Raw genomic sequence first — 12129 nt, forward strand, 5'->3', positions numbered from 1 at the left:
ATATAGTTTAATCCAGCGTACTTGTATCTGTATCTGCTGCTTTCACCGAAGTAGCAAGATGACAACAAATTTTTGCAGAAAGTCTTCGATTTCCGGCGCCCAACACACACAGATGCAAAGCTTTCCATCTAGTGTAACATTTTTGATGCTAGCGTTTCTTCGTGGCGCTGCGTATCGATTCTCAGTTGACGATTAAAAACAATTAATACAACGTAATAACAAAAGGAAATTACATACAATGTAAATTCCTGGTAGGAAAGATTCTTGTTGCATTCTAGAATTATAGTATATTCCTTAATGGTTTACTTCCTCGAATTGCGAAATTCATTGTTAACACACATATGGTACAAGCCGACCGGTCGCATTCACTATCGGCGTGAACTAACGATTCATAGGAAACGATTCCCCCTTCATTTTGTTAATACACGACCTCAATAAGATCGCAATAAACAAACGCATGTATGAAGTGTATCTTCCACAATCAGTAACAGTCAGTGTATGCTGTGCGCGAGTGAAAATTGACGTGAATATCCTAAGATTCGCTGAAGATCTATTCAGAATTTCCAATGGTGGAACTTCTAATAAATAAAACAGTTGGTACAGCAACCATATGCAGTCACTTATTTTTTTTAATTTTGTCACTCCTTTACACACGTAAGCGTGTTTTTACCAGCCGGTCTGCTGACAGACCGCTACGTTGATTCCTCCCTTAGAAGGGTTTTTACAACAAAATTCTCTTCGTTTCCATTGCTATCACTGCTACTCTTGTTGTTAATTCCAATTGTTGTTGTGACGCCAGCTAAAATTCTGCCAGCTGACGGCTGCGGTTCGCCTCCCGCTCGGTCCGTTACCTCTCTGTACAGTCAAAAAAACTAGACGCTGAACTATCACGAATAACTTTTCGGTGATCACAGTCACCGCAACTATAACGGCAGTGGCGGCAGCAGCAGCGGCAGTCGGGGCATCAAACTTTTTGGTCAGTTGCGCCTGGGTTTACAATTCCTTTTACCAAAACTAGCGCAAACGGCAGTAGTATTAGTAGCAGCAACGCGTGGTGCGACATTGCCGGTCACCGCTCACAGCCCTATACTGCCTTATGCATGGTATAGGACTTCGTACGTCGCATTGGGTCGGCATAGGTCAGAAACTCAGCCATAGACCATCTCGGCTATCAATGAGGTGTCTGTTTGTAATCCCGCGAGAGCTCATCGAATGGTGCTGGTGGATGCGATTTGCCATAGATGTCGATCAACGCAGCCGATCTCGCGACATCGTAATGTACGTTAGTTAGCTAGAAGTGGCCTTGTGACGAGTGGGTAATCGGTGGTCAACGTGAACCCGCGATTTACCCATCAACAGAATGGACAGACTGGAAGGCGCTCCTTCGAAGCGTTTCTGTTCTTAAGGTTCTTTAATGTCGTTCCTTTAACGGCGTTTATTAGCAAGTAAAATGGCGGTAATCTTAGCCAGACCTTCCCTCTTACGTTCTACACAAGCAACGGCTTGTGTAGAACGTAAGGTCAGGAAAATTCCTTATAGCTTTTCTTATTCTACTTGTATAATGGCATAATAATAAGTACAGGGTTGCTGATACTGGATTTTTTTTTATTTGAGCTTGCCGAAACTTCTGTCGGGATGGCACAGATGGATATTGGACCGCTTTAATGGCAATATACGATATCAGTATTTTTTTTCTTTGCTGTGTTAAGTTATCCGAATGAGGCTTAGGACCAAACTAACATCAATAGCCCCCTAAGGTTACCGGTGCTAAATGAAACCTTTTTGTCGATGTAAAGCAAGTTCGCGACCTATCTTGACATCATGGTCAGCTGATCGTTCAGTGAAAAATAGCAGCTATTATTATTTGCCCATCATTTGTCAAAGAAGAGTACAGAAACGCCTTCGTCGATTTCACATATACTTTACGTTCAAATCAAATTTACGATACGTACCTTGTGCTCGATAGAATCTCGAACTGTATCCAGGTCGCCATTTTTAATCGCCCAAATGAACCTATCAGTGTTGCCACTGCCTGGTTCACTTGCACCAGCTAATAAAGACATGTTTCTTCTGAAGCAAGTTTTTCGTGATCAATATACTGTTCGTTATACCGAGCGCTAGGGGCGCTCACCAGTCACTCACACAACAGCACTCCGTGAAGCACCCGAAGTTTTCCCGATCCTGCTGAGATGCGGAACTGGGCTTGTTGGCTCGGAAGTTTCGTTATGTCTGATGATTGACACGCCAGATCTCCAGATGTCGTTGCTAGTTGTCGCCTAGCTGTTACCGTTTGCTGCCATGGCTAAGTGACGATGCCGAAACAAACAGATAGAGACCCACCTATGGAATACTACTCTATGTTGACTGTCAAAAGATCACAAATTTTATAAAACGTGGTACATTTCGATACGGCGACGTATAGAACCTGAATCGGCAGTTGCTCTGATCTGATTAAATTCCCTGCCGCCTAGAAACTCTTGTATTAGTATTGCTATTGCACTTACCATATACCTAGTCATAGCGTAAACAGTTAGAGGGATTACGGGCTACTGATCATATCACGTCAATGCATAGGCGAAAAGCTTTCTTACGAAAAGTAGAGATTGGTTAAGCGGCAGCAAGTAGCATAGGGAACAAACTTGTGGACACTCACACCTGTTTATATGTATGCAAGATTTTTCAGATCATCGCACCCACCGGCAAATGAACACACCCAATGGCTCGCAGACACATACGATCACCTCTCATTGATGAACTATGCGGACAATTACCCTTGCCTACTTTGTACATAATAGAACATTACCGGTGTGAAGCACCGATAATTCGAATCGCGTCTTCCTTTGGCTTTCAAAAGTATTGTCGAATAGGATTTACATACGTACTACCATTCGCACTACGACCACTATAAATTTAATTAAGGTCATTTCTATTACACTGTGTCATCGCCGAAGCTCCACCCGAAAAAAGCTAATTTCGGTCGTCACGGCTGCACAACTGGAATCCATTCGCAAGATCTGGCAATCTTCTCGCTTCTGCAGTCTTCCTACCAGCCGATCATGAAGATGCGCTGCTGTCGCCGTCGTTGTCATCCACGTAATAACTGCGCTTGATGAGCGTTCAGCGTACACACGTAAAGCAAACAGTAAACTGATCCTATTCCCTATTTACTAGCCACTTTGGAACATTATAGACAGAGCATGATAGCAACACCACTGTAGATTCACACGCTGAATCAAGTCACCAATGAATGGAACCACACTTATAGAGCCCACTACACGAGTCTACTGACACTGCCTTCCAACCGCGCCTATCGGAGACCAAATAGTGCGTCATCAACCATTGGCGGCGATGATTCGATAGTTTTAGCGTAATGAAAACAGAAGTCATCCGCCATACGCAACGGCGCCAGCCGGCCGTATGAACAGCAGCAACAACAGCGTCAAAATTGACTAGCCGCCGACTACATGCCGCCGCTGCTGCTACGACCTGTTATCGGCTTGTGTCAAACTGACCCAACATGACCTGAAACCTAGAAACTCACTATTACCGCATAGAGCCCAACCCGGCCAGCCTATAAATTCGCCTGCATGTCTTAATGAATAGCTATGAGAAGCAGGCCTATGATCAGCCGTCGTCGGTATTGACTCCTTATTCCCAGCCCGTTGATTTGATCAGTGATAGAAGCTCAGGCGATACGCCTACAGCGGTGCCTGTTCAGGCTGTTATCGGCGCTGCGCTAGCGATTAAGTTTTCCGCGTCTGACAACGGACTCGGGCAACTTGGACAACTCAGTAGTAGAGTCGCTTGTGCTCTATTATAGCTACAGCTGCTGCCTGCGGTAACGAAAAGCGAATGAGTCGAGCTGCGCTAACAGAACCGGCCCTAACGCTACTGCAAAACGCCACAGTTCAATGGTGAACTAAATAGAAAGGGGGAGGCCACAGGCTCCTGCAACGCTTCTCATTCCGACGTTGGCAGTGACGCCGCTTGTTCGTCTGCTTTTGCTTAACTGTGAACCACTATAACAGCAGAAAAAGCCGTAAATGACAGCGAGAGCCGCTAGCGCTATCTGCTGCTCCAATCTAACGACGAACGTCCAACGTTGAACGAACATTAAACAACGACCGCCTTGACGAAACTACTGCTGTCCCTTTCGGCAGCTAAGCCGGCGGCGGCAGGGTCCGCCACGGCCGCAGTATGAGCCGTGGCGTTACTCACTAGACACCAACGTTTACAGCAATCATAATACTGATTAGAACTATAGCAGGAGGAGACATGGCGGTCACGGCAAAGCTGGCGGCAGCAGCAACAGCGAGACGTTGGCGGCGGGAAAGAGTTGGCCGTGGCCAAGCCAGATACTGCTGTGGCGGAGTGGCCCGACGCAAACAAACGCCTTAAGCGCGTCTATCTGTATCTGTTCGTCCGTGAGTTTTTGTGGCGCTGTGATGCTGTTCGGGGGGAACTTCTTTCTTAGCAATATGTAGCAGGTGCGAATGTGCTGCTGGGGCGTCCCTAGTGGCGACGCCACACCAATCGTCGGGGGTGGCGACGAGAGATGTCGCGAAAAGCTCAAAAACGCCGAACGGAATGACACGACAGGACTGTGGCTACTCCCACTAGTGCCTTTGCAGGTCGAGCCCTTGCTTACCCTACCACTCGATGCCAATAGATCCCTACTGCCGGCGTCGTCGTCGTCGTCGTCAACATGGGTCACGACCAAGACGATGGGGAGGAGAATACGAGCGTATAACTGAGGTAGTTAGAGGCACCCTGCCGCCTAATTCGCTATACATGCTAGTAGTAACAGTTACATGGTGAAAGTGAGAGACGGCCGGGATCGTTGGATTGGACTGGATTGAAACGACAGGTTGAATTTGGAAGCTGGTTTGACGAAGGCACTCGGTGAACCTGTCGTCGGCGCACTTTATTAGTTCTGAAGTCATTCGGTTAGGAACGAACACAAACAACACGGAGCGTAAAATGAAGAAAAACAGGGAGAGAAAAGCTCATAGCTTTTATGGGACTATATATAGTCGCCCTTTTACGAGATGTTGAGAGTTTCTGGAATACCCGTTCTAGGGTTATGTGAAAATTTATATAGTGGAAACAGATTCGTGTAAAAGGGCGGATATTGAGAAGCTGATATGGTTAAAAATAATCGTTACTAGTATTGGAAGATGGAGTTCAATAGTTTTCGGTATCACGTTTGGTTTGAAAGAAACCGAACTTGATGCATTACCTTCGTACAACGGAATCTATTAATAATAATATCATTCATCATCACTAGAGTGAAAGTTCCAAAAATTGTTGTGTTGAAAGTTTTCAACAAGCATTTCGCCTTATTGCATATTTTGTATTGAGTGTACTTTGCCTGATTTTAATGGTACTTAAACACTTAGCGTATGGACATGGAACTTTTCACAAGTTTGTACTTGGTAGTCTGAAAGCTTCAGATACTCCATCTGAAGGTACAAGACGCGTTAATGCTAACCATGCATAAAATAAATGAGGATGTCTAATTATACACTAGCACGAAGGACTAATTAAAGCTAGTATGTGGTACTGATGAGGCGTGAGAGCTCGATTTAGGTTCGCCAGTAGGCTCATGTGTTAAGGAAAAAAATTAACAGTTGTATTTAGAGTAGCTGGTGAGATTTCTAAATTAGCAATAACATTTCGCAGGCCGAATCGGACACGTGAAAGGCTATTGACTTGGTTTTCATATTGAGCGTTGCGTATTCACTTTGTCAGGCCTTCTTCGTTTCTATAGAGACACGTAATTACGTTACATCATATATATATACACACAGCAGTATTTTTAGGAAGATCCAACACCCTAGATCGATTGTTTATTTTTTCCAAGTGATTTGTGTGACGACTGTGTTTCACACTGAAGGTGCCCAAAAAAATAATCTGCCTGCGATAAAAATGTCTTCGAGAACGCCTTGCAAAGTTCGTTGCATAGAGCTGAATTGCCACATCCGACTGAGACTGACTAAATATAATTTTCCATAGGGAATAACGATATATTTAATGAAAGCTTGCGCAAAATACTATATATTTATAATAAAGATAAGAAACAATGGAAGCGAACTTCGTTGCTCACTAAAAACCGTAATTTTCATTTTCATGTCAGGTCAAAGTAAAGTGAATGAGACTAGTTTGATTCCAGCTTCCAGAATAATTACGGAATTACACCTTTCTAACCTATCTCACTGTTTGTAGGTTTTATTACTTTGTATATTATTGGGAGAAAATATCTGTTTTTCAAATTTAGGACTCAATATAGAAAAGAGTGCAACATATATAAAATCGTGTAGACACAAACTATAAACATTAGGGCTCAAAAGAATACTGGCGATTACTGCTATCGACTAAGTTATCAATGTTTCCTTCTGGGAAAAACCTGTAGAAACGACGACGCATTTCAATTGTTCTCGTACTATCGAAGTATTCGTTGTATCTCATCATATTTTTTAGCATCTTCGTGTGTGTGTATACCCAATCCTTAATGAAGTTCGGCCGTAACATAAGTTTCGCGTGGATGTCAACGAATACCCTGAATGTTTGGATGCCAGGTAGCTTACGCTAAATTCGGAGTTTTCGGTATCACTCTAACACAGGAAAGTTCGCATAGAAGGCTCTCCATGGCTTCAAGTTTCGAACTTCGAGGTTATAATGAGAGTCTATCAAGGTACTTCACCTCTCCTACCTTATAAAATATGAAAACTATTTAGTGATAGTAATATAATGTGATTTGTGCGAACAATCAATATGTACCGATGATCCATTTTGTTCACAGTGGATGAATTCGTTCAATGCCCTATTGATCAGTTGGGACGTAATACACAATCAGTGTTCGCCCCGGTGTTATGCCCATTTTACAGTTTTGGAAAAAGTTAATAAACCCAAATAGACATAGCGGTTCTAATTACCCCAAACCAATAAACCAAACGCATCTTCTCAAAATGCAAATGTATATACACATGTATATATAGATATGTATTAGATAGTTATAGCTAATTCAACGCAAACAATCACCTAGCATAATCTTTTGTTATTTCTATAGTCCTCATAATACTTCGAGCTTAATGAAATTAGCAATTATTTTTACTGTAATAATAATATTGTGTTTCTAATTGATCGTTCTCCGACAGTTGTGCCGACAGACTCCCAGGGCAAGCCGGGTAGAAAGCCCAACGACAAATGGACTGTGGCGTGTCACGGCTGTTTCAAGACTTTTCATTATGGTTTCACTATTAGATACGGCAGTTTTTTAAAGGCTCTCATGCTAGAATTATGCGATGCACCAGATTTTTGCCTGTAAGCTCTTGACCTACAGCCTAATTCCCTTATATTAAACCTAATGGCATTATTTCTTTCTCTTACGGTAGTATAACCCAAAATTGTTTACGGCTTTACGTTCAAAGTAATATTATCACTGAATCCGTACTGGACTTGAATGTTCTATTAAGAACTTTACGAAATCCACGTGTGCCGTACGCGCATATAATATGACATTGGAGCGAAAATACAGGGCGTCCAACTTTGGCCTGGAGTTATGGGCCCTAACGTCTGCTGCCATACTATCAAAGAAGGGACAAATCTGTCTTTCGGCGCATCTCTTAGACACCATCTCTTCCAGAAGTTGTGCAAACTATCTGATTTCGCGCTTTATATAAGTAAATAAATAGGATTATTATGGTCAGGATAAACTGTCTCCTGGAATATGAAAACGCTAACATGGGGTTCGAGGTAATCTTTTCATCGGCCCGGTTAGTTTAGGAAACGCCTCTAGCGGCCTTTTTTTTTTTTTGTAGATTTGTCTGCACCCGAAAATACTGTTTTTGAGCGGTAAGTCTCGGCACACTCGGGTCCACGCTAAGAACACTGAATAACCTCTTCGTGAACTTCATTAACCCTGGTTAAAATATACCCCAGTAGTAGACTAACGGTCAGTATATATATATATATACATATTTACTAACTAGATTAAAAAATCGTAATAAAGAACGGGTTTTACTCTGAAACACATCGATTAAAGAGAGAGAGAGTATTTTCTTTATTTCTGAAATATTATAACATGATTAGGGGATTTTCAACGTAATCATTGTAGACAGATATCACTATAGAGTGTTAAACGATTGTAGAGGACATGGTTCTAGGTGTTACACTGTTAAATCTACTCCTTACTGCAACGATTTCAGTATTTCTTGCTACTTAAACGAAGACTTTCTAGAGAACTTTTTTTTTTCTTTATTCCCTGTATCGATATATGTATTATGATTGTCATTCGGTAAAGGTATACTTTTGATTTTCAGAAGCCATATATCCAACCTTTGCTTCAATGGAAAAAATTGCGCGCCTCTTTCGATTACTATTCAGCTCGCCGTTGGTATAATCCGTTCGTATAATAGCAAATGTACAAGTCCAACTGCAGTTGATAGTTGACACGAGCGCCAAAAAGCGGAATATCGACCGTTCCTTTATCCAGCATTAGCAGACAAGCGTTGTTTTCAAGAGTTCGTCTAGCCGAGGTTATCTGAACGTTTGCACCTGAGCCAGGGATCTCTGACAGTTTTCCTCGCAATTCCTTGATTTGCGAGATCTTTTACCTGTACGTTCCTATTGAGGATGACACCTGGTAAGTTATTTGAAGGATCACTGTTGACAAAGGTCATAGTGTTGTCACTGATCAGAACTCCACCATTTCCTTACATCCAAAAGTGTTCGCTTGAAAGGCTCAACGATGCTGATTCTACATAAAAAGCATAGGTCTGACCGCGTTTGTAGTATTACTCTGTGTAGCCGTTTGCCTTGCAAATATCCTTAAGGGTAACGTATTTTTTCCTGCCTAACGTAAAAATCGGTAAATTTATTGGCCTTATTTTCTAGGCTTGGTCCTTGGCACGTTCTTGCTCGTCTACGAAGGTAAATTTAACAGAAAATCAATGTCTTTCATATCTCTATTCCTCAGCGCGTAACGCGGAATATAGAATTTATGGACTGTACCTCACAGTTGAGACGTCGCAGCCTGTCAAGCGGCTCGTTGAACTTAGAAGTATCTGTTTGAAATGCGTGTTTAAATGGATCGCGGCTTGAGAACGTGCGAATTCGATAAGTATAAACACACATCGTATCTCCAACCGTATGATGAATTCTCAAAAGCGGATGCTTGTTTGTAGTTCAACAATACATAGTTCAATTGAAGTAGGCTGAATTCATTAGATCTTACGAGGCTTCGTTGCTCTTCGGCAATATTAAGGGTACGTTTTGTACGGTTTCCTTTCATACGTTATTTGCGCATTGATTTTTCACGAAGTTCGTCCTGAAATACGATAGAACTGAATCAATACTTACTATCCACTGGACTCGGCGATTGCCATAAGTCCAGAGGCATTTTTGTTCCTCCATCGAATATCTAAGTTAGCGTGTTTCACTTCGCGATTTCTGAACACATAACCGAATATACACACAAATACAGGAGCGGCCATCTAATCGGGAACGATTTCAAAATGATGCCCACAAAAAACAATTGATGTATTTGCATGATTTTTTGCATTGCGAGCTACAGCTGAGATTTTACATAGAATGAACTCATTGTTTTTGTTGATCTCTGTGCTTAGTTTTCAACCATCGTTACGCTCTTATTTAATTTTACTTCTAAAATGTTGGCACGGATATTTTACTTAAGCTTGTCCACTGTCCGTGGATTGTCCTAATACACGTTTCTTTTTAGGTACTCCCATAAAAAGAAGTTACGTCAAATGATCTGGAGATATTCGACGTTACTCCGGCCGAACATCAGACGCTCACTGAAGTGATCCCTTGTAATGCGATTACATTATTAGTTACGTGGAAGGGTGGATTATCCTGCTGAAACAGGTCTTGCAAAGCTTTTTTCGACGATTTGCGGTACAAGAAAGCTTAAAATCGTCCTCAGGTAGCTAACAGAGTTAACAGTTTCATCGAAAGGAAAAGGCCAATGACGTTCTCGGATAATATTTTTTTCGTTTTTTAATCTTTTGTCGTAGAGTCTTTCAGAGATTCTCGCTTATCAATAGACGACAAACGCTGGCCCATGTGAGAATGTGCTGGACAGCTTTAAGGAAAGCACCCTTTTAAGGGACAGGGCTAGATGTACGTGAAAAAACGGCCAAAAACTGGGCGAAGCAAAAAGCACTCGTAAAAAAACTTACGCTATTAGCGGTGTACTTAAGTAAAGTATTTAAGGCATAAAGTTTTGTAATAAAGAAAAACTATATAGGTTGCATAATCTGTGAGAAAATCGAGATACCTCAGACAATTTAAATGACAATGAACCAAAAACACGGCAGTTCCCTCTAAACAAAAAAGCACGATGCTGTACTTCGCTAAAGCCGCCAGAGCTTTACGAACATTGCCAAGCTGTCGTTGCAAAACTTATGGAAATAAATATATATAATTAATTATTATAGTCTCTGAGAGATTATTTGATTGTATTGTAATCCATAATTTTCTATACATTATGTAAAGGGTGAATTTTTGTTGTTTGCTTGGATTCTCTAGTTAGTTCAATTGGGCTAATTTTAGTATCGAGCAAAATCGGTACCAAAGAAAACTTTGAAAGGCACAATCGTTAGTAGCAGGTGGAGTTTTATGGCGGATAGGCCACTACAGCCGGGTGGCTACGCTCTGAGTTTCCAGTCTGCACATGAACGAAAAAATCGGTAATTGACATCGGCTGAGCCTAAAATAGAAATCTGATTTTCGTATTGTTTATTTGATAATTTATTGTATTTAGTGCGTCCAAACTGGAAACTAAAATTGTTACTTGAGGCAAATTAGACACCTAATAGTTATTTAGCGACTCAAGTGTACCAGCCCACATTGGTGGGTCTATTGCCTTACTACAACGTGTGTTTTGGCGGGCATTTGCAATTTCTTCTGGGCCTGCCATTAGTGTACGTCTCATAGCTGTCCAATATCCTTTCTTTACAGCCGAGAAGTTCAGCTTCTGACAGCTGGCTAGTGTGATCAAAAGCCGCCGTTCACGTATTGGCAACGCGTCACTTTGCTGCTAGCGCCCTCCTGCGACGACCGTATTGTCACGACGCACACTTCCGCTTTCAGCCTTCAGCTCGACTTTCTGACACGAATATGGCAGGTTGAAATCCTCCACAGGAACCTGCTGGGATACTGGTCGCCCCCTAGGTGGTTACATGAGTTCGATGTCGAGAAGCAAAGTTTTTGGAAAGGCTTTGCTTTTACGAAGCATCTGCGTTATTTGTGCGTCAAAATACTCACTACAGTCCCATCATCAGAACAACTCCCAGTGTCAGCATGTTAGCTGAATGGTTGTTTCTGCTTGTATCCGATTGTATTATTTACCGTGCTTCTAATCATTGTTAATAACAACATAAACGTTTGCACAGTCGGAACTCATTCAGAAACGTTATAACGGGTCACGAAATCGTGTCTGTCATTGGGTGGTACGGTTCGTATGTACAAATATTGTTGATACGAAGGTAGCCAGTGTTCAGATCTGATTCTTAATTAGCGTTATGCAAGCGATTATCTTGTTCGTCTGAAGAAAACCCGTCACTGTGGGATCAAAGTGGTAAATTCACTGCATATCTAGATCAAGATATTCGCTTCTATCGGTATAGGTGAGGAGATCAAAGACTTAAAATGTATCCTGTTTGCATTGCGTAACTTGAGTCGCTGCGTCGAAGTGGACGGTACAACGTCCATCCGCCAGACGTCTCGAATTGTGATTAAACTTTTTCGTGTAGATCGGAACTTCGATTGAAGCTAGAAGTGTGCGACACTCGAGAAATGCACATATCTATAGGTCTCTATGCAAAACGAAGTCAACGCGATTGATTAAATTTGTAGCTGTAATTTGTTACGAGCTTGTTTCATTTTGCGATGATTTAGTGCTAAAAGGCGATCTAAAAAGGGTTCTGTGTAGAATACAAGAACATCTTTCAGCATTATGATCAGTTGTATAAAGGTAAAAGTTTGCGGGGTACCTATCTTGCCTATATATTCATTTTAATTTGCACTAGAATATTACAGCGCTTCTATTATGAAAGTATTCTTCTATATCTTAAATGTTTATCATAATATGAGATCATTAACCTTTGG

The 12129-nt window shown here is 41.8% G+C and overlaps 1 protein-coding gene and 1 long non-coding RNA gene across 3 annotated transcripts in view; one reads left to right on the forward strand and one right to left on the reverse strand.

The window, feature by feature from the left end:
- Positions 1–3350, reverse strand: part of LOC111269970 (myotrophin homolog) — a 29480-nt gene extending 26130 nt beyond the window's left edge. The window contains exons 1-2 of one of the 2 annotated variants that reach the window (XM_022849932.2): positions 2934–3350; positions 1953–2302 (exon numbers count right to left, since the gene is read on the reverse strand). In XM_022849932.2, the coding sequence (XP_022705667.1) occupies positions 1953–2063 (111 nt within the window). In that variant the 5' untranslated portion in view covers positions 2064–2302; positions 2934–3350. Of the gene's footprint in view, positions 1–1952; positions 2341–2933 lie in introns of both variants that reach the window. The other variant, XM_022849933.2, reaches the window with a different exon arrangement.
- Positions 3351–4093: 743 nt separating this feature from the next.
- Positions 4094–8049, forward strand: LOC111269972 (uncharacterized). The gene is made up of 3 exons (XR_002686034.1): positions 4094–4755; positions 6481–6694; positions 7158–8049. It is a non-coding gene; the product is annotated as an uncharacterized LOC111269972 (long non-coding RNA).
- The last annotated feature ends 4080 nt before the right edge of the window (positions 8050–12129 follow it).

The sequence above is a fragment of the Varroa jacobsoni genome, unplaced genomic scaffold, assembly GCF_002532875.2.
Source record: "Varroa jacobsoni isolate VJ856 unplaced genomic scaffold, vjacob_1.0 scaffold_1428, whole genome shotgun sequence".
Classification (NCBI taxonomy): domain Eukaryota; kingdom Metazoa; phylum Arthropoda; class Arachnida; order Mesostigmata; family Varroidae; genus Varroa; species Varroa jacobsoni.